This window comes from Ursus arctos, unplaced genomic scaffold (genome assembly GCF_023065955.2).
Source record: "Ursus arctos isolate Adak ecotype North America unplaced genomic scaffold, UrsArc2.0 scaffold_5, whole genome shotgun sequence".
Lineage (NCBI taxonomy): Eukaryota > Metazoa > Chordata > Mammalia > Carnivora > Ursidae > Ursus > Ursus arctos.
This window is the reverse complement of record NW_026623067.1, coordinates 64596071-64619458: the sequence shown is the minus strand read 5'-3', so window position 1 is coordinate 64619458 and position 23388 is coordinate 64596071. Positions and strand designations below refer to the sequence as shown.

At 33.2% G+C, this 23388-nt stretch overlaps 1 protein-coding gene across 14 annotated transcripts in view; it reads left to right on the top strand.

Annotated features, from left to right (window-relative positions):
- The window catches only part of SSBP2 (single stranded DNA binding protein 2), a 279795-nt gene that overhangs the window by 215488 nt on the left and 40919 nt on the right, over positions 1–23388 (top strand). For 7 of the 14 annotated variants that reach the window (XM_026498689.4, XM_057307371.1, XM_044384071.3 and 4 more), the window contains 4 exons: positions 5191–5250; positions 15760–15826; positions 16757–16827; positions 22720–22787. In XM_026498689.4, the coding sequence (XP_026354474.1) occupies positions 5191–5250; positions 15760–15826; positions 16757–16827; positions 22720–22787 (266 nt within the window). Of the gene's footprint in view, positions 1–5190; positions 5251–15759; positions 15827–16756; positions 16828–22695; positions 22788–23388 lie in introns of all 14 variants that reach the window. The other 7 variants (XM_057307379.1, XM_057307373.1, XM_057307378.1 and 4 more) reach the window with 1 other exon arrangement.

The window sequence follows — 23388 nt, the reverse complement described above, 5'->3', positions numbered from 1 at the left end:
GCACTTGTGAGCAGAGAATAATGTATAAACTTGTCAAATCACTGTTGTACACCTGAGACTAATGTAACACTGTGTGTCAACTACACTCAAATATACTTAAAGCCATACTCAAATAAATAAATAAATAAATAAATAAATAAATAAATAAATATTTTTTAACAAGAAAATATTAAAGTTAACATTTGAGCAATGTGTCATTTAAGATGTACAGTTTATCATGTATATTAAAAGAAGTTATGGCTTAAAATAGTTCTTAGCACCTGTAATTTCAGGATGGGTAAATTTTTTTTTTTTTTTTTGCAAGTTGAATATTTTTAAAGCCTCCCCAGAACTCATCTTGGATCAACGATAACACAAAGGTTCACAGTTGGAAGGAAATCTGTTCCCATGCCACAATGACCTTAAAGCCATAACTGAAATATTGGAGCTCCGTGCTTGTCTTATTCAACTATAATACCACATATTTCTTTATTCATTTAAAAAATGTGCTGAATGCCTACTATGTGCTAAATACCACATTAGATGCCATGGTACCAGCCTACAAGAAGCTCCCAGTCTAGCATGGCAGTCAGATTACAGGTAGTCACTTAAACCTTGGATCTTCCCCACTTCTGTAAAAGCATAACCTCAAGCCAAAAACTGGGGATTTATCTTTGGTTCCTCTCTTTTTCTCATTCCGTGTATCCAGTGCATTGTCAAATCTTGTCAACTCTACTTTCATTAATGTCCTCAGTTTTCCTCTTCTATCCTGTTTTTCTACAGCCTTCACTAATATTTTCTTTATTTCTCAGGATGGGTATATTATTTATAAAACAATTCCATTGGGAACATTTGGAATCTTCAGAGAAGGAAAAAATCATCTGAGCAATCCAACTTCAACTAGCATGAGGAAAGAGAAAGAGCTGGTTCCTTCTAATTGTCAGGGAATTGAGATAAAACACTAAGGGTTTATGAAAGATCAAATAAGAGACAGACTACCTTCCACTAGCAGAAAGGGCACAGAATAAAGGAAAATCTCTCTTTTAGGGAAGCAGAAGTTTAAAATTCCACGAATAATTCTTGATATAATGGAAAATAATAATCCTTTAAGATTGAATGACATTCATTCTGAAATAAATTATGATTCTAAATGGTATGATATTTTCTCTAAAAGACTACTTAGAGGAAATGAGATAGACATTTGGTTTGTATTTCTATTAGAGTTTTTTTTCCCCCATTCATTTAGTCACCAAATTTTATTGAATTCTCAGGCTTTGTATATGTTTTTATTCCTTTCACTTTGGGTTATCCCATTCTGTCTGGGCAGGTAGCTGAAACATGTAGAAAGAATTTATGCCTATAAATGTAGTTTCCATATGTCAGAACACTAACAGCGCTACTCATTTTATCTTGTGTTATAAAGAACCTGATTCCGTGAGTTTTGCCTCATTTGGAAAACTTTTTTCCAAAATCAAAGCATAGCCTTGATTTTCATTCCTTCATAGCACTACATGTTCTGTCAAGTCGGGGGGATGTAATTATGACTTCTGAGGGAAGGCAACAGATTGAAATATTATTTTCTGTGGGTTTTCATTGATACTTGCCATTTGGTGAAGAGAACATCCTATTTCTTCAAATTAGTGGGCTGATAGAGAAAACAGTTCTTCCAGAAAATTGTTTATCCTATTAATTACAAGAATGGAACCTGAAAAAATCCTAATCAGAGGACAGTGAACTTGATCTGCTTTGTTTACTGAAATGTCCAACGACTTATCCCAAAGTATATTTGTAGGTATTGAACACACATTTGTTGAATTAAAGAATTGCTAGTGTACCTTTTAATCGAGAAGTTCAGTTTTTTTTTATTCTTCCGATTGACCTTTGATCTGAACAAAGTGCATCATTGTTGGAGTATTTTTTTCTTTAACTAGGTTTTCCTTTTCTCTGGAAAGCACGGGAATACGTTTCTCCAGCTCCTTGATAAAAGTGGTTTTCGAGTTAGGAGCATATGCCTATCTCGCCACCCCTACACATTTCAAATATTCATAGCTACTTACATTATACAAATCTGTATGCATAAGGGTAATGCTGAAGGTAATTAACACAGAATCACGGAGTTTTGTTTTGGGTGTTTTTTGTTTTATTTTTTTCATTTTGCTAAGGGACTTTAGAGATTATCCAGTCCAACTCCCTCATTTTATGGTTTAGAACATTAAAGCCCTGAAAGGTTTTTTAGCCCAGAGGCCCTCTGCTAATTAGTGTTATTGCAAAACTAGAACCCAGGCCCTGACTCCCAGTCAAATGTTTTTTTCACAGACATTATAAATAGCTTTTTCAGGATGAAGGCTTTTTCCAGTTAAAATATTGATTCACCAACCTGACACCTTCAGGCAAGTATTTTAATGCCCAAACTATTAAAAAAAAACTTTTCCCCCAAATATAAAGATGATTTCCTAGCCAAAAATTCTTTTCAAGAACCTGTTCTTCCCAAGCTGTTAATGCAGAGAGCATTGACATGTCTGTCAATAGATACACTTCATGTGATCAGATGGTAACCTCTTAGCTGAGTATTTTACCGTTAAAGAATTTAAATTAGTTTTAATATCTTGAATTATATCTGAAAGGAAATTGGCTTCTGAATGTTGGTAGAACATTCTCAGTTGCTAGTATGCAAACTCTCGTGGGTTCGGTTGCTGTGTCTCTACCTCAGCAAGGAGGCAAGTGAGGGCCTGTGTGGTGACTAGGTCATCTAAGGTCACGTTCAGTCTGAATAGTGACAGCTTATGTTACAACAGCACTAATTCGATATCAGAAGGGCTTTACCCACAGCAATCTTTGTATTTTAGGTAGAAGGAGTAGTTTTTTATCCCAGTCAACTAGATTTTTGTCATTTTTTCTGTAATTGGATGGATACAGATGGGAATTTATAAGTGGTTTTCTTTTCTTTTTTTTCTTTTCTCTTTTCTTTCTTTTTTCTTTTTTCCTTTTTTTTGGTCAAAAACACATAAATTTGAACTTGGAGGGGGGCATACAAGAGGAAATAAATTAACTAAAGATTTAGAGAACCTTTTTTCTCTCAATCTTCCTCTGTAGAGCTACCACAAGCTCTGCCTCCCCGTCTCAGTAGTTCCTTGATGGTGCCTCACAGTCAGGACAGTATGACAATCCCATTAAAATACATTTATTCACAGTACCATCGAGTAGAGAAATCTTTCTTTTCAGATAGTCCATTATATTAACACTGAAACATCATTTTACATTCAGAGGAATATGCAGATCTCAAATGTTCTATTTCGAATAAGGTCCATCTCAATGTTTATCTCAGCATTTGGTATTTAGTAATATTTTTAACATAATTTCTACCTCAGATTCCATTTCAAAGTGAATTTTATAGACAGGAATTATTAGTAAACCTATTTTTATTTCTCCATGTTTCAAAAACAAAATCGATACATTTTGGGTTAATAAACGTGTCATAAAACATCACTTTGTGAAAGGAAGGCAAACATTCCAAGACCAATAATACAATACTTAATTACTAAATTTTTTACATGAGTCCAGAATTTAAAAGGCAGTTCCATAAATGAAATTAGATGATTAGAAATAAAGCAGAGGGAATGTGAATATTGGGATAAGCTTCTAGTTGGCAGTATAGTTAACTAACTAATTCTATTTAGAGTAGTCTAGAAAGGATAAAAGAGAAACAATTTTGAACAAATACATGAAAACTAAACATTCTTTCAATGTTAAAATTGGAAAATCCACTTAAGTTTTATCAGCTGGAGGCGACAGTATTACCTGAATAATCCAGTGTTTCTGTCCATTTAAAATGATCTTCTGATTAGCATAAAGATTAACATAGGAAAACATACAATAATGGTCTGACTAACATGTAAGAGCACAGTGAGCACAAAACTGAATTGCTTGTTTAACTCTCAAGTTCCTCTTGTTGGTTTGTCAAATCTTGCAAAAGATATTATAGAAACAGTCCATACAGCATAAATTTGTTAGGATTTTATTTTTCAGATGCTGCTTTTTAAAATAACCCTGCTTTTAAAATGTAGCCAAGAACTACAGGCTCAGTTTCTAAAATGTTTATAGAAAATACGTTATAAATATGGAATTTAATTATGTAAAGTACCATAGATTTGGCTTGCCCAAGCTTATGTTAAATTGATCCTTGATTTATATTTACTTCACTCTTAATATCTTACTTCATGATATTCAACCATTTAGAGTTGATAATTTACTTATGTTACATATAAGGAATAATCTTAAGTTTAAGTAAATTATATAGTGTGATATAATTAAACAAAATTATATAATTTTTCTGTAAAAATGGAAATTGAATAATGTTAGGAATATACTTTGAAAAATTTGATGCCTGAATGTGAGTGATCGAAAATGTTCTTCCACTCAGCATTGGGCAGTAATTAAAATGTTATTTTTAGAATATTTTTCAGAATGTTTTCTGGACTGACAGAGTCAGCACATTTTAGCAGGATCTGATTTATCTAACAAGATAAATTGACTTGAATTTTAATGTAAGATCAATTTTTTTCTTTTGTTAAAAGTACACAGCTCATAACCTGCTAAGCTCAAAATACGCAAAGAAATTTCAACCTTAAAATTTACAATCAATTTTGAATTAAAACAAACACTTAAAAAAGGAAAGCCAAAGCTCTTTTCGCCACAAAGAACCTATGGAAAAGAAATTTCCTTACCATTTTAAACAGGTACGAAAGGAAAAGTGAATAATATTAAAGGAAATTGGTAACCAAACTGAATAATTGAATCCAAAGTATATGTTCAGAACCCAGTTTATGTATTGATACAGCCACTAAACCTCTTCCTGAAGTCTTTGCTGAGATGCAGTTGCCTAAATTCCTTAATCTTTTTTTTTTGCCATTTAAATGTCATTATTTAATAATAATTAACATTTAAAAAATTTTTTTGCTTTAGTTACTTTAGTCATCTTTGATGTTTTTATATTCTTTTTGGAAAATGTTCCAGATATTCTACAAAATAAAAATTGGATGGTGATTTTTCTTAAAAGCGTTTATTCTCCTGAAAGCAACCACGTGGGGAAATAAGTTGATTTATGTTTTGTATAATTCGAAAATTCTTTAAAACAGTTTATTTTCAGATCCGTATTTTACATTGTGCTGTTTTTTGTTTTGTTTTGTTTATTTATTTGTTTTACTTCAATAGCCTTTTATGTCACCTCGGTACCCTGGAGGTCCAAGGCCCCCATTGAGGATACCTAACCAGGTAAGATTCATGTGCTACTTAAGTCTATGGGTTTTGTTGTTGTTGTTTTTAAGAACCAGTAAAGATCTTAAAAATGTCATGAATATTTTTTTCCTATAAAAATATTAAATTATCCTTTCTTTATCCCCTTTAGTGCTATTTCTGGTAATATATAATCTACTTCAAGGACTGGCAAACTGCTGTCCATATGTTGGCTGACTGTTTTTGTAGATGACGTTTGATTGGAAAACAGCAACACTCATTCATTTACATATTGTCTGTGGCTTCTTTTACTCTGTAGTAGATTTGAGTGGTCGTGGTGGAGACCATATGTAGCCTACAACCCTCAAATACTTATTATCTGGATCTTTATAGAAAAAAAGTTTGCTGAGCCTTGAAGTCTACCATATACTTTGAAACTAATTGTGTATGTGAATATATATAATTTTGGTAAATGCCAAATACTATTATTTAAAAGAGGGCAAGGAAATTTTCTATGAACATATTTTGGTTTATTTTTATATAATATAGTTTCAGTATCACAGTTATAATACTCATATCAGTTTTGCCCAATTATAATGATATATCGAGAATATAATTAGCTGCTTCTAGAAGGGTTAGATCTATTAATAAATAAATCATTAGCAATAGATCTTCCGATTATTTTTTTACCTACTAGAGCTCTGAGATTTCATAAGCTTTTATCCTTACATAGTTTTTTTAATCAATGTCAGAAATATTTATTAGCTAAAGACATTAAAGCACAATTTTTACTTGCAAGGAGTTTATAATTTAGTTTTAAGATACAGAATATGTACATTTATATAACACACGAAGAAATTAAATGCTTAACTTTATGGAATATTTATATCGAATAATTGTTTTGTTACTTTCTTTAATTCTGTTATTGTATGCCTCAGCATTTTCCAAGATCTAAAGCAAGCCCTGTCATTCCAATAAATTCTTTCTCATTCGTACTCTCTTCATCTCTTAACTTCCTTCCTGGCCGAAAATGCAACAAGAAAGTTGCGCTTCTACCATATTTGATAGCAACAGAGTTCTGCTTCTCCTCTCCTCACTCTTACTGAAATTATGCGGTGTCCTTCAAGTGTCCCAGTTTGCTGGTGTTCTCTGCTGCTAGTGCACAGCAAGGAATGCCAGCACCCACATCCACCCCCGAGGGAGAGCTGTAAACAGGCAGCAGTGCCAGATCATCTCATGGTTGTAGTGCTGGGAGCCCTCACATTAGCTCCTGGAGGAGCTGTTCCCTTCAGATGAATCTGCATTCAGTACGTAGGGCCAGGGAAACATGGCATGAAATAGGAAAAGGACGAGCACAGATGCCAAGTGTCGCAACATATGGGAGTTTTATTTTCTCTGTGGGTGAACCTGTGTATACTGATAGTCAGATCTTCTTATATAGGTGCCTGAGTCTTTAGAATTTCCTACTAAAGGATGGAAAGTTGTATCTTTCATTGGAGTCTTCATGCTCTTTCAGATATCCCATCCGTAGCTTTCTATGTTATGTAGATCTAAGAAGTTCCTGAAAATCTGAATTAGGGAAATGTGAATTTCTTGTGCCAAGTGTGTTACTAAAATTTTTTGACTCCATATATTCCGTAACAATGATGAAAATCTGATGGGATTGTTCGAGTTGCGTCCATTTGGCATTGTTGAAATGCCTGCCACATATAACAGACCATGCTGGTTTCCATATCTACAGAGACTCACAAAATGGAAAACACGCTTTGTGGAAAAGGACTGGGTTGTGGTAAATCTAGATTGTTTGAACCTTTTTTTAAGAGCAAGTACATTATGCCTTTGGATTGTTAAAAGAGGCAATTGAAATTTTAAAGGTAATAAAGAATAATAATTCAGACTGTTTTTCCTCAAGAATTTTAAACAGTCTCTACCTAAGTATATTTTAGAATAATTGTCTGAGTGGCTCTTTTTTGTCCACTCATATCCCCCCCATACACATTTATATAGTTAAACTTCATTAATTCAAGCATCTGTCTTTCAAATGTATAATAATTTGCATTTATACTATTTTTAAAAAGAATTTTCTGAGCAGGGTGTGTTAATAGTGTAAACATATTGTTTTAGGAAATGTTTAACCTATTTAGGAGCATGACCTTTTCAAGCAAAAGAATGTTTCTTCAGTTTCATTATGTAGTCTTTTTAAAGTAGAATTGGAAAAACTATTTTTGATGATTAATTGGCATGTTGCATATAAAAACAACACAGATATGTTAAGTATTTTTTTATTTCATCTTCATTTAGAATGATCATAGATTAATTAAAATTTGTTTTTCTGATAGATTGTATCTAAGAAAATAAAAAGTGAAATACTCTCCAGTGGTGTTGACTAATCATTTTGAATATGTAAAAGACATGCCTCTAATAAACAGATTTTTCAGAATTTATAATTTCTAATGATTAGACAGTAGATTTTTAACTTAAGTTCTCCTCAGGTGGTTTTTATGGTTCTAGACTAAATTCACAATGGTTTATACTAGATGTATATTTATAGGACTGGGTATTTGGAAGATGGTATAGTATCACTCCACCAAAAAAAAATATATGGGAAGGGGTAATGGCCTCTAAAATGATGGAAGAAAAAGTAGGATTACAAAAATATACAATACTGCAGAGAATAAATGTATATAAAAACATATGAAACTAGAAATTAAGTCCAAAAAATATATTTGACTATACAATTTTACACTGAAATTGGCTCAACTGTCAGAATAGGTCATTGGTATTGAAGCATCCGGAACCTGGACTAGAACAAGTCTTTATCCTCTTAGATAAAAAGTTTAATCAGAAAAGTTCACACTGTTTATTCAACACTATGCTGAGGAAACCAAGGCAGCCAGAAATACAGAGACTATTAATGAGTGACACCAAGAATAAACTACTCATTTATTGATTCCATAGAATTTTTAGTTTATCCTTTATTCCTGACCATTCCTGAAACTCTGTAAACAGGTATGTGAAATGATTAATTCTGTTGACCATTTTATATTCTAAAGCTGATATTGGTATTCTAAAAACATACTGCATCTGACCATTCTACTGAAAGTTTCAAAGATATTTCTCCAATAGTAGATGAGTAAATAAATGACGATATATCCAAATGGTGAAACAGCGTGCAGCTATTAAAAGGCATGTTATAGAATTAAATTTATTGATAGGATAAAATGTTTATGATCTGTCACTAGCTGTGAAGAAGTCACAAAGCACATGTAGTATATCACCTTTTCTATATCACTGTACAAGCTCAGAGCATTTCCCCAACTCACCACACACAGACACACATTTGTCAAAGGCTGTAAGGACCATGTCCTTAATTTCTGGGTAATGGAATTATGAGTGGTTTTTTTTTTATTTCTGCATTTTAAAGTTTGCATTGAACAAGTATTTCATTCGTGAGTAGAAGAAGATATTATTAGTTAAATATTTAATAGATAAGTAAAAGTACAGATATTTTATTCTTCTGGTTATTCAATATATTAGATTATCCTTCATTAATATTGAATATATAGTTCTTACATGATAAAAGGAAAAACATACTGGATGCTAAGGATAGGCACATCTTAAAAAGGATTTTTATTCATTACTTTTCACATAGGGAAAATACCAACAGGCATTTGAGCAAAAAAAAAAGTTGTTGGGATGTTTATTCATACACTGAAAGTAAGTTTACACATCCCTATAACAAGGAACCTATATTTTAAAGTACACTTTATGTTCTCATTTCGGGATAAATGCCATTTAGCCTGTCCTTTACCAATAATTTTGTCTTGGTAAAATTTTCCACATGTCGAATTTTACTTTTATTTAATGATATCAGTATAAGAACATCAGACCTCAGCTGCATAAAGAGAGGTATGTTCTACATTGAGTAGGAGTCTTATAGCTGAATTTTAAGGATGACTTTAGTAAATCTCTAGCTTTAAAAATTAAATGTCATCCCTGTCTAATATAAATTAGTGATTAATAATGAAAGCATTTGGTAATTTTTTGGCCAGTTCAAAATATCCCTTTCTGTCATTAAGATCTTAATATTTCTTTGTTATTATTATAATTATACTACTAATATATTTAAATTATTATTTGAAACACAATTAAAAACATATTTTCTTATGACTTTGAATTATGAGTGTATCCTGGGATATATGCCCTTTCTAATTTCTACATTTGTAGAACATGGGAAATTAACAAATTCAAAATGTCTGGCACAAAAGAAATTCATTCTCCTTCCCAAACCAAGAAAACTGAACATAGTAAATGCTGTGCAATCTTACTAAATTTATGTATATAGAACTTTTTGGTGCAATGTTTACGTCTTTTGCCAAAACATATCCTATTATAACATTTTTATCACAGATATTCCCTTTTTGGATATAAGCAAAAAAAAAAAAAAAAGAAGTGTATTGCCATGTATTTGATTGAAAACTTCATTGGGCTATACAAAAATCTCTCTCAAAAATATTCAATCATTCAACAAGTTTTGTCGAGGTTTACTGTGTGTCAGGCATCATTCTCCTTGTGGGCATACATCAACAAACTAAATGAGAATCCTTCTTCTTGTGGACTTGGCATTCTAATGCAGCAGTACTCAATAGAACTTTTTTTTAACTTTATTTTAATTTAAATGGCTACGTGTGGCAAAGGGCTAGTATGTCGGATAGTGTACTTGCAGTAGTTGAGATATAGAAAAAAGAGAAATAAATCAGTAAATACATGTCGAATGGTGAGTTGTGCTTTAAAGACAAATGTTTTCCTATACAGACTGTAACATTTCTGTATTTTAATATGTTTTCTGTGGGTAGTGCCTTTTTGCAGAAAAAGAAAAATGACAGTGGTATTGATGAAAGGATCCCAGTTGTGTCAGGCATCTTAGATCCAAATGCTAGCAATGCCCAGCAATGCATGACTTTGAGCAAGTCACTTAAACTTTCTGGGCCTTGATTTTCTTACCAGTGAGATGAGAGTGGACTCAAGTATTTCTAAAATCCCTTCTACTTTTAAACTTTCTTAATTAGATGATTCTGCTTCATTTCATATAATTGAGGGGGCCCATCCCAAATATTGGTAGGCCAAAATTATTAAGTGAATTATATCATAAAAGCATTGATAAATTCACTATCCTTTTCATTATCAGTGAGCATTTAGTCTCTATGAGGAGACAGTATCGGTAATGGTACTCAAGGAGATATATGTGCCAGAAGCTTAAGTTCCTAGAGGCGCCTACCACTGGAATCATATGATGAATCCTTTGTGAACTAATTTTTTTTTAAGAAGCAAGACATTTCTTCACTTGTTTCTGTTTAAATAAAATTTCATATTATTTCATTTATTTTAAATGCTAGGAGTTAAGGCTTATATTTAGAACTTTTGGAATACGTTGACCTGATTTGAAGCCTTGGCTCTGCTACTTACCAATAGTATAACCATTGACAAGTTAACAAATTATTTACGAAAAGTAGTCCCCGCATATCTATGGAGGATATATTCCAAGACGTCCAATGGATGCCTGAAAACTACAGATAGTACCTAATTCCATATATGCCATGTTTTTTTTTTCTGTGTGTACATATCTATGATAAAGTTTAATTTATAAATTAGGTACAACGAGAGATAATAATAATAAAATAGAACAATTATAACAATAAACTGTAAAAGTTATGTGAATGAGGCTCTCTCTATTTCTCAAAATATTTTATTGTACTGTACTCACTTTTCTTCTTTATGATGATGTGAGATGATCACATGCCTTTGTGATGAGATGATGTGACGTGAATGACATAGGCATTGTGATAAAGCTTTAGGCTGCTATTGACCTTCTGCCAATATGTCAGGACTGAGGTATACAATGGGTAACTGAAACCATGGGTAACTAAAACTACAGAAAGTGAAACTATGGATAAGGGAGAACTATTGTATTAAACCTGTTTCTCATCATCAGGAAGGATTAATAATAACCTCGTGGGATTGTTGTAAGCATTGAGTGAAATGATAAATATAAGGAGCCACAGTGTATATTATTGTTGATATTATGTTTGTTGTTATTTTTTTTTAAGATTTTATTTATTTATTTGACAGAGACAGCCAGTGAGAGAGGGAACACAAGCAGGGGGAGTGGGAGAGGAAGAAGCAGGCTCCCAGCAGAGGAGCCTGATGTGGGGCTCGATCCCAGAACGCTGGGATCACGCCCTGAGCCGAAGGCAGACTCTTAACGACTGCGCCACCCAGGCGCCCCAATATGTTTATTATTATTAAGTGCCCTCATAATTAGTGTTATTTTCTCTGTCAGGGTGAAGATCTTTTATAGAACAAAGAATGTATGTGAAAATTTGTGACTAGTTCTACAAGTCTGAATGGAATGTGATTAGCATATTAAAAAATGAAAATAATATCAACCCATAAGATGTATAAATTTATTTTCCTGATGTTAAAGTTTTAAGGAATGTAGCGATTATAGCCTTGTTAGTGGACAAAACAATCATCTGGTAATCCCAGGACTGATAAAAATCTATTAAAAGTTAGAGATCTGACCTACCAAAAGAAAAACACTGATGACCAAAGAGTTAAATTTAGAGAAAAGACACTCATTTTGAAAGACAACTTGATATTGATCAAGATTTCTATGAGATTATGCTGTATTTTTAAGTGATGAATAGAAACTAAAAGACTTGTCAACTGTTCTGATACTCCAAGATAAACAGGAAAAAGTAAAATTTTGAAGAAAATGGTTTCCAGGGATAAAACCTGATGCCCTTAATGAGAGTTAGAAATTCAGATTCTAAGTGCAGAGTATAAAACTTTAACCACTTGGAGACCTAAAAAACAAGAATTCCAGACTCACAATTGAAGATAATGCTTACTAGTCATATAGTTTCAGTTCTCCTAATTCGTTTTTTAAATAACTTTTGACAATGTTGACTTAAAACTCTCCGTTCTAAAGTGTTGGTTTTGGTCCACTTTCTAATTTCATTCCTATTCAGTTTCACTTTCCTTTCCTACCTCTTCTTGGTATTTTTAAAGAATTATATTTTTGTGGGGCACCTGGGTGGCTCGCTTCGTTAAGCATCTGACTCTTGGTTTCTGCTCAGGTCATGATCTCCAGGTCATGAGATTGAGCCCCACATGAGGCTTGCGCTCGGTGCAGAGTCTGCTTGAGATTCTTTCCCTCCCTCCCTCTCTATTCCTACCCCTGCTGATGTTCTCTCTCTCTCTCTCAAATAAATAAAATCTTTTGAAAAAGAATTATATATTTTCTCTTTTTTTCTTTGAAATCAGTTTCATTTTTAGGACTTTGTCACTGATGATTCCTATAATTGCCCAATCTAAATTTTATTTCTTTTATTCCTTCAATAAATATTTCTCTGAGCCAATAGGCACAGTTAGGTTCTATACTCCCTCAGAGTTTACAGTCTGTTGGAGGTACAGAGAGGAAAACAAGCCATAATTGTATTTAAGTTCTATGAAAATGAGGTATAAAATCCTATAAAATCACATAAACAGCCCTTACCTCCCTGGCATGTTAAGCTGTTCAGGGAGGAAGGAGTCGTCCAGAGGTGACAGAAAAAAGAAATGGTTGTTTGGTTGGGAGATCTGTTATGTTGAGTAAATAAATGCATTGAGCAAAAAAGTAAAAGATACTGAAGACAATGAAAGCCAGGTTTCTCACTGTTGGAGAAAGTATTTACTAACATAAAAAAGAAGAAGGTTAAAAATAATCCTGAGGTTTTACATTGGAATTGGACCTGTTGACTTGGTGCTGGAAAATATGAATTTATAGCATGTGTATGTACCCCCTCACACACACACAAATAGAGAGTTAGTCATAGATGTATATGTGTGTGCATATACATGTGTGGACACACACACATAGATTTTTTTAGTGCATCAGCTACTGAGAGAGCCAAAAAGCAGTGTATCCAAGTTACAATGAGCGCTCTGAGATCTCAGATCTTGATGTCTAAATGTTGTCCTCCACTAGAGGGAATCAGGGCTCTGGGCCCTTCAGAGTAAGGTCTGTTTTCAGAGCTAGGCTAGAAAAAAATATGAGATGAACTTGGAACATCTTGTGCAAGAAAGAAAATGCTCAAAATATGATGAAGACGTGTCAAAAGACCACAAGGACCAGCTTGAAGAGCATTCTGCTGGCCAAATTTTGAATATTTGAATATTAAAATAAATGATAATAATAGATTACAACCCATTGACTGAAGTAGGAAGGAAGGGTGGAAGAAGAGTTGTTCCTTACAGTGGAATGCCAACGAAACCACACAGAATCATGGACATGGGATATCTCCATTTGGCAACTATCCTAGTGCTTAGGAGTTGTCAGTGGATGCTGGTGAGTTGATAAATGATTGATGAGGAATGGAATACTGACAATCTTGGAATAGCTCTAATACTAAAAGTAATTAATTACAAAGGGGGAAAGTAATGAGCCCATGGTGTACAGACCTGGTGTACACCAACACAATCAGATGAGAAAGGTTAACATTCCCAGTAATGGGATGAGTGAGCATCATATGCTTCTAATGTCATTCACTGAGAGGAGCACAGCGTCATTTCTTCTGGAAGCCTTCTAAGAAAATAGGACCTGAGTTTTGGGTCATGAAAAAACATCAGAAGATCATCCTGTAGAATTGAAGACCCAATCTCTAAAACTGTTGAGGACATCACAGGGAAAGACTAAGAAATAATTCCTGCTTGGACAAGGGTGAAAAATCAAAAACTAAATGCAACATGTGTTCCATGAGATCCTGGTCATAGGAAGTAAAAGAAGCATTGTTGAGACAAATGGCAAATTCGATTGAGGTCTGTGGCTTGGATGGTAGTGTTGTACCAATGTGGATTTCCTGTCTTGAAAAACTGTGTTATGGTTATGTACGGGAATATCCTTGTTCAGAAAACTACACCGTGCAGTACTTAGAGGTGATGAAGCATAATGTCTACAGCTTGCTCTCAGGTGGTTCTGAAAAACATGATAACAAGTGCATATAGAGAGAAGGCGAAAGGTGATTCAGGAGCAGATGTGGTGAAATGTTAACAGTTGGTAAATTGGTGTCAGAGTATATGGGAATCCTTTGTACTGTTTGTGTAATTTTTCTGTAAGTTTGAAAATTAAAATATGTGTACGTGTATATATGTATATATGTGTACATGCACACATGTGTACATATATATACAAACATATATGCATGTGTACATATATATATATACAAACATATATATATATGTACACATATTTTAAAGCAAATAGGAGAACTTATCCCAGATTGGAGTTGTATGGAAGAATTTTGCTATGAACTGATCCCTAAACTGAGATCTGAAATATGTCAACAAGAGGCACATAAGGGTCTGAGTTCCTTGAGATGAGAGATTGTTTAGTTTCAGTTTACTTTTGTTTTTAATGGTTGGTATTTAGATATTATTGATTAAATTAATGAATTTCAAAAACCTGAAGGAAGTTTGGTATGGCTGGGAGTTAGAATGGTAGGGGCAGCAGCAAGAAATTACGCTGGAAAGTTAAGCAGGGAACAGAACATATAGTAGCGTACGTATTCTGTGTGCGTGTAAGAAAAAAATTGAAGAATTACAAAAATGGCTTGAGAAGTGACAGCTCTCTACTGTATCCCAAGTGATAATGATTAAGAAAACACTTCTGATCTGTATATATAAATTTTTTATTATTGAATTTCTTTTGAAATGTTTGAAATTTTTCACTAAGTTGATAAGATTTATTCTGCTTTAAGTTAAATTGCTGAATCCTACAGAAATTCTTGCCAGTTATCAGGATCATGTGTTCATGTGAATGAGTACCTGTATACTCTATAGGATCAGGTATACATCGTTTCTAGTTTGGTCCAGCTCTGAGTGCTGCTCAGACAACTGTTAGAAACTTGTGATTCAGGATATACCCGGTATCACACCCTTCATAAAGTAAGCCCTGTCTGTTAATCACTCCACCTTTTTCACTTCTAGTTCTCTTTTTCCATTCAGCCAAATTGTTTGAACCTAATTGGAGTATTATTTTTCTAAATGGTTTCTTAGGGAAAATGTAACGACAAAAAAAAATATATTGGCCCCTTGGCATTTTAGTCCTGCTGCTATTGTAATGCCAAATGAATAAAATAATCTGTAGAAAATAGAGAGATTATATTCAAGAAGCAAAATTAGCTATTTTAGTACCCATGGTAAATTAATTTTAGGGAAAGGCAGTTACTTCTCAGGATGAAATAGGACAATTTTGCCTAGATTTTTGTTTCCAAGAAGTACTTATTTTATTTACCACAAAATTGAACAAGGTGGAATCTTTTTAGAACTAAGAACTTATACCAGGTATGTGGAGCTCTAAAATTTATAAATTAATGTGAAATATAAGAAATCTGGTAGAATACTAAATGGATTCTGTAATTATAGGAATTTTAAAAGAGAACTGTTAAGGCACTTGTTTTGTAAATATTTAGAATATTTCTTTTTGTTTTGTTTTACTAAATATCCTAGGCACTTGGAGGTGTCCCAGGAAGTCAGCCATTACTTCCAAGTGGAATGGACCCAACTCGACAACAAGGTAACTACTTTAAAGTAAAAGTGAAATTGATATGCAGACTCTCAAATAAATCCTTTATTTTTTAAGGACAATTTCATTTGTATAAATCTTTCATAATTATACCAGTTGCATTTTGCAAGTAACATAGCCAAATGAGTTATATTCTCAACTCTTTTTTTTTTTAAGATATTATTTATTTATTTGAGAGAGAGAGAGATCGAGAGAGAGCACGAGCGGGCAGTGGGGAGAAGGAGAAGTATATTCCCCACTGAGCAGGGAGCCTAATGCAGGACTGGATCCCAGAACCCTGAGATCATGAACTGAGCTGAAGGCAGACGCTTAACTGACTGAGCCACCCAGGAGCCCCTTTACTAACTTAATTATGCATGATACGAGAGTGGTGATAACATAAGAAATCGAGGTATTAAATATCTAAAAATCCATATTTTAACTAATAACTTCTAAAACCTTTGATATAACTTCTAACAAGTGGGAATTAAAATGATTATATCCCTTAAGATTTCTTCTGCCCTTTTCAGATAAGTTCGTTCTTCTGAAAGATGAGCATGAGGAAAACAGGATGCTAAGCAACGAGTGGCTTGATTAATTTAACAAATCAATAATCAGGTCCTTCCAAACAGAGATATTTAGGTACCACAGATATGTACGGCTGTATTACACTGTTCCAAGGTACAAGGAGCAAATGGTATGAGAGATGTATTTCAGCACAAAGTAGGAAGAAAAATTCAATCTCAATGAATAGAGAGTGTAAGCAAGTAGTAATAAGAGGCAGAAAGTATCCATGGAAGCCAAGATGAGATGATGTCCATTACCCAGTCCCTTAGTAAGTAAGATTTAACACCAAGCAGAGAGGAGACTACTATCTCCTGGTTTAGCACTCATGCTCATTACATTGCTAATATCTTCATACCTTTTTTGTTTTTTTTAAAGGACATCCAAATATGGGTGGGCCAATGCAGAGAATGACTCCTCCAAGAGGAATGGTGCCCTTAGGACCACAGGTAAATAACACAAAAAGCTAGATGCTGAGTTTTTTGCCTTCATCTTATACATAAACTATATCATTTGCTGGCTTTTATTATATGCATTAAAGGCTTGAAATAACATAGTTGTTAGTCTCTTGAGGACATAATATCTGTGACATGTCCAAACTGATGTAACAACAAACCATATTTTAACAGATGCTATCACATATGCCTTTAGTACTTTGAAAAAATATATTTGTAGAAATACATTAAAGTGATTATTATAAAAAAGAACTATTAATTACCATTTTGCTAACTAATCTAAGAAAGTCTAAAAGTTTAGAGTAATTATAAAAGATAAACATGTAAGTTAAATAAGTTAAATAAAACACAGTTGATCTAAGCTATGAAACAGAATAAACAACATAAAATATATTTCTGTAAGTCTTTTAAAGAATGCCATTGGCAGTTTATTATATACAACCATAATTCTTCATAGAATATGAAAACAATAGCTATTTAGATAGAAACATTAAATGGGTCTTAGTGAACAAGCATAATCCTATCAGTCTATATCAGATGTTAGCCTACTCCTCTATCAAAATTTATAGAAGTACGCACTGAGGTTGAATCTGTCCTACCTGTTCGTGACGTTTTTTAAGTATGCTATTCCAGGATACCATTTATTTTTGGTAAAACATCCTTTTGTCTCTCTTGCGAAAACTGAATGAGATATAAATTAATTTTATAATGTTACATTTCAAGGAAACTAACCCAAAATCCAGAATTTTACATTTTTATCTTATGGGTCAGAGGTTAGTGTGTCATAATGCTGGTTAAAAGAGTGAATTTATTTTCTCTATCCTTTCCAAGAATAGCTATATAAGCCCAGTTTAGGAACTTGTTTCATGTACCTACTTCTAAAAAATTAAATTAATATTTTGTTATGTGCCCAAAGGAGTCAGAGAATTAAGAATCCAACACCGAAATAATGTGAGTTAGACCTAGGAATTTCTAACCGACATAAAATTTTATATATATACAAACATGAAAGGCATTATAACCAAAATTTTCAGAGATAACATGTTACATGAAAAAAATAAAACCCCATATGTTAATAGATATGCTATCCTCAGAATCAGAAAAAATAGTTTCTTTTATTTAGGCTCATTTATTTTCTATGTATTTTCTTAAGATCTCTTAAAACTCTGATTTAGATATTTAAATTATTTTTCCCTATGTCTACTCATGTTAGGGTTGACAGTTTATGTGACCAACCATCAGAAGTTATTGATAGCAGTTAGAATTTGTAAGATCTATAGGATATTTCATTGACTGAATATATATTTTAGTCACTAATAAACTAAGCCAATTTGGCTATACAGAACTTGAAGGATTTTTTTCCCAAAAGATTTTCATAATAGATTCATTTTAAATATACATAAAACCTTGGTGCCTATAATTTACGTTATCATTATTCATTCAGTTCATTGATTTTTAAGCTAGCTGCTCTTTAAGCTTTTGCCATCCCAAACCAATATTTTCAATACTTTTTAAAACTAGAATATGATTTAAGATTCCGTTTTGTAGTATTTGAAAGATATTTAAGCTGTATAAACACTTAGATCTCATATGAACATGCGGAAATGGAAAGCACACTGGTCTTTATGTTTTATAAATATTTAGCTGTATGTTACGTGTTTGTGTTATAAGTAAATTACAACAGAATGTAAGAAAACATGTTTCTGGTGCGTAATTTCTTATTGATAAGTTTTAATACCCAAGTTTATCATGTAAATGTGAATTCTTTCTTTGTATTTTCTAAATCAAAAAGAGTAGTTTATTTCTGCCATTTGGATTAGTATCCTTGCTGTCTATTTCTTCATAATTTTAGAGCAATAAGGTGTTTTGGTTTGAATTTACCTTAGAAACCAGAAAGACCTACAATAACTTCTTTAAATCACAGTATACAGAGTGTAAAAGGTTAAAGGAAACTCTACATACCATGTACTTAAATGAAAAAGGAATCATATTAATATGAATGGCAGATAGGTAAAATGTGAGGTAAAATAATTTGGAAAAAGGGATTCTTACGAGACATTTACCTATAACACCTGGTATATGAAACATATGCATTATAAACTGAAATTTGTATTAAAGTTATCTGTGTTTCTTGAAAGATAATAAAAAAACAATTCTCATAGTAGATATAATAACCAATGCTACCCAAGAACAGAATGCATCTGCTTTTTTCTGGTTGAATTATAGATATAGTCTCTGGAATATTGTTTTTAGCTTTATACACAAACATAAAACACATCTCTTTTTTATCATAGATATTATTTCCATAATTTTTTGACGTTAAGACCAGTGTAATGGAGAAGGAAAGTAATTATCTATTGGAACAACTCAATTCCTAGAACAGAGGAATACATGTGTGTATATATGTGTTAGATTATATGTATATAATCTAACGATTCTACATATATATTATATACATATATATACATAGATTATATAGATATATATACATAGATTATATACATATGCTCTAACGATTCTTAGATAATGTTGATTCAGGCGAATGCACACTTAGAACATGGGAAACATGTGCTTAATACTGCATGAATGAAGAAATAAAAGTTTCCTCCAAATCTTAGCATATTTTTCCCACCCCTTTACGCGTTTTAAATTTAAGTTCAGTGGTAATATATGCAATTACCTTAATCAAGAAAAATATCTTAATACCATATTTGAGGACATTTTTCTTCTTGCTTTTATAGTAAGATATATTTAGCTTGTATGTGTTCTTATGCTTACCAGGTTCCGTATGATTAACAGAAAAATTCACCAAGATTATCCAATTAGTTTTAGTTCCTCCAGAAATCTGAAGGATAAATGAGTTATATACAAGTAGGAACATATCATGATTTCCAAATCAAATACCTGGAGTAGAGAAATGGTGAGATGAAAATACGTCATAGGCTCTCATGTAAAGAGAAAGTTAACTGATTCTGTATTTTCAGATAGGTAGAATTCAGCTCAGTCAAGGGAAGAACTTTCTAGAAAGTAAACTGCCCAATCATGGAAAAACTCTTTATAAACTTTCCAAGCAGAATCTGAACAGCCATTTTGTCAGGAACATTGCATTGGGAAAGAGATTAAGCCAGATGGAATGGTATAGCTGCCATCCGCTTTAAAATTCAGTGATTCTAAATTAGCTCTTCCCATTCTGCCTTTGTTGATACCACTCAGAAAGCCAGTTGTTATTCTTTCTTATCTTCCTGTTTCCTTTTGCTTCAGATTATTCACAAAATGAAAATATTTTGTAAATCTATCAAATTATGTATTGGATCATTTCTTACTCATTTCCTGTGATACTTGAGCACTGGGGATACCAAGATGAGTAAAACAGATTCTACCTTCAAGGTACTTATTGTTTAGCAGGAGACACAAATACAAAAAGGAAAACTATTACGCAATAGAAAAAAAATCTAGAGAAGAAGGATGCCTGCTCTGTCAGGGAATCAGTACATAAACAAGCATGTAATTCTGCGAGGGTTGAAGGCTCAAGGGAAGCTGATGAGAAGTGGACTCATTTAAGTTGGTCCCTTATTAATGGTGACAAGAAAGAGTTAGTGGCTACAATTTTTGAGCACCAGGTGTCATGCTTTCAATGTACCAAGCACTATGATAGGTGTTTTATATGATTTTACTTTATCCTCCAACAAGCTTGTAAAGAACATGATATCACTTTACAGATAAGGAAATGAAGGTTGAGTCGATCATTGGGAGAAAGATTGGCCCATTATCACACATATAGAAAGAGGAGCAGAAGAAATGGGGCAGTGGCAACGGAAGTTTAAAACAATGTCTTTCTACGTCCAGAGCTATAAAGGAAACTAATGTTTTCCTTGGTAAAACAAAACAGATCTTCTAAGACCAAAAATGAAAGGAGACTTTTCTTTTGAAGCATTTCCATTATACCTTACCATCTAGATTTTGTCTCCAAAGGCTAATTTTCTTCTCAGAGACTGCTTGCTAATATTGCTGGTACCACTACCATGCTTGATCCAGAGGTTAAGGGAACTAACTGTCCTTTTAACTAGTGACTCAGCTGTGGATAGAAACCATTCTATCCCATAGCACATAAAATTGGGATGTTTAAATAAGATTTCCTGAGGTAAAAGTAAATCAACAATGAGAAGAGCATGTAACTAGGTAATTTATTTATAAACTGTGGGTTACACTCTGGAGTTTATAGACTCATTGACTATTTCCTTGTCATCTTAGTACCTACTACAAGTCAAGGCCATGCCATGACTTACCGTGAGTGAAAAAGTGTATTGCATTTTTCTGAATCACAAGCAATCTAGTAAGCTGGAGGGTATAGCTGGGAGTAGGGGAAAGAAGGTAGAGATTATAGGAAATGTGTACGGGAAATGTAGGCTAGGGCTGATCTCTGAATACCACCACAGAGCCATGCTGAAGGGTAGGTATTTGTTAGACAGTGTGGGTCATCATGGCTTTTAGGTGACATAAATAGGACTGAGTTTTAGAAGCATAGTTCTGGAAGCAGTATGAAGAATAGATGGGGAAGGGGAAAGGCTAAGTCAGAGAAACTGAAAGACATTACATTAGCTTCAGTAAATGACAAAGATTCATGTGATATGAAGGAAAATCCTATTCCAAGAGCTATTTCACAGGTAGAATCAAGAGACTTTGGTAACTGCCTGGATATGGGAATTGAGATAAAAAGAGGAGACATCATTGAGCTCCCGGAGGTTCTTAGCCTGGACTCTTGTATGGCAGGTGATGCCACAGAACGGAACAAGGAAAGCAATGTGAAGAACGCAGTTGTGAGAAGAGAACACTGAGTTTACTTTTAGATGTGTTCAGCATGAAGTGGTGTCGAGATGGAAACAGTCCAAATGATGTTGAACATAGGAATTATCCAGGAGCTTAGTAGAGACGTCATGACCAAATATAAAACATTTGGGATTCCTAATAGTTGCTGAACTAATGGTAGCAGATAAGATTACCCATGAATGTGTATTTATTTAATGCCGTGGCTAGAACCTGGAGAAAAACAACGTTTAAAGAGTTAGCAAAAGAAAAGCAGCCAGCAAAGGAAATAGAAAAAAAGTAAGTGAGAAAAGTTGGAGGAATAGTGCTGTCAGAAAGCCAAGCATGAGAGCAGTTGATAGTGTCAAAATATATTAACATGAGAATGTTAAAAATCAATCTTTTCGCCCTAATGGAAACTAAAGTAAGCTAATATGATATGCATGTTAAAAGATTAAAATGTTTTACTCCTTTGAATGTATATAAGATATGTTGACAGAAGCCTATTGTGTGATATAATTCATATATACATATTTTAAGTGTACTTTAGTTTTCATATATTGTTGTGTATTTGTATATTAGTACATCTCTCTGTGGGATATATTATTTTGTGAACAGAAGTTTGCATTCAACTTTCTTATGTTGGGTTCACGTGTTGGTTTTTTTCCCTTCCGGCTTTATGTAATTGTTCTGGGTCTGGCAATTTCAAACATGCTAAGTCTGTTCTTTGAAAATAGAGTTTTGGATTTACAAAATGTTTTATTTGAAATAGTTCACTGTTGTACAGATATTAGGAAATTCATATGGATATGTTGAATATTATGATTGCAGCTATACCTTAATCATTTAACATGCTCCAATGATCTTACATAGTCATGTAGTTTTTAAAAGACACAGACCAAAGTAATTGTTAAAATAGAAGCAATAGTACAAGAGTGGACCCTTCAGAGAATGAATTGCACAGGCCTTATCCAATCAGGAGTTATGTAGGGAAATCATTAACCTGCTCTCCTTTCTTTCCCCCCTCCTCTTTGGTTTTGTTTTTTTGTTTTGTGGTAGTCTGACCCTTGGTTATCATTACAGAACTATGGAGGTGCAATGAGACCCCCCCTGAATGCTTTAGGTGGCCCCGGAATGCCTGGAATGAACATGTAAGCAAAATGCTATGTTATCCTGTTTAGTAAAGTATTCTATTTTCTGTCTTCTGAAGTCACACTAAGTTGTAATACAGTTTGAGCTCCTCAATTTCTGTGTAGTATGAAATGAAACTAGTGTAAAGGAGCTAAACACGAGCCGTAGTGTTTGCTTCATTTTCACAACATACTCTCTTTTTCTGCCTTCCCTTCAACACTTAATTTTTTCCATTTTCAATGCCAAATACCAACTTTTAGCCGGATTTTCATGTTTCATTTATTTAATTAAAAATGAGTCTTTTGTAAATAAACACATAGGCTCCATATAGTTGGTAGAAAACTATAAAGAGATGCTGGCACCAAGACCATGACTTTACTCCATAGAAGCAAGCAATTGATATTAACTTCATTTTAACAGACATATAGTAATTCCTAAAAGTTTTTAATTCCTATATATGAGTCTTTACTTTTGCTTTGTTGGGACCACTCATAACCCAGCAAGAATTCTCTTTAGTAGTGTCTTCTATATTAAAGAACTTTCCATACAATAGGGTGAGTTTTTGTTTGAAAATTAAGACGTGCTTGGATAAGGACTAAAATAACAGTTTTTTGGTTGTTT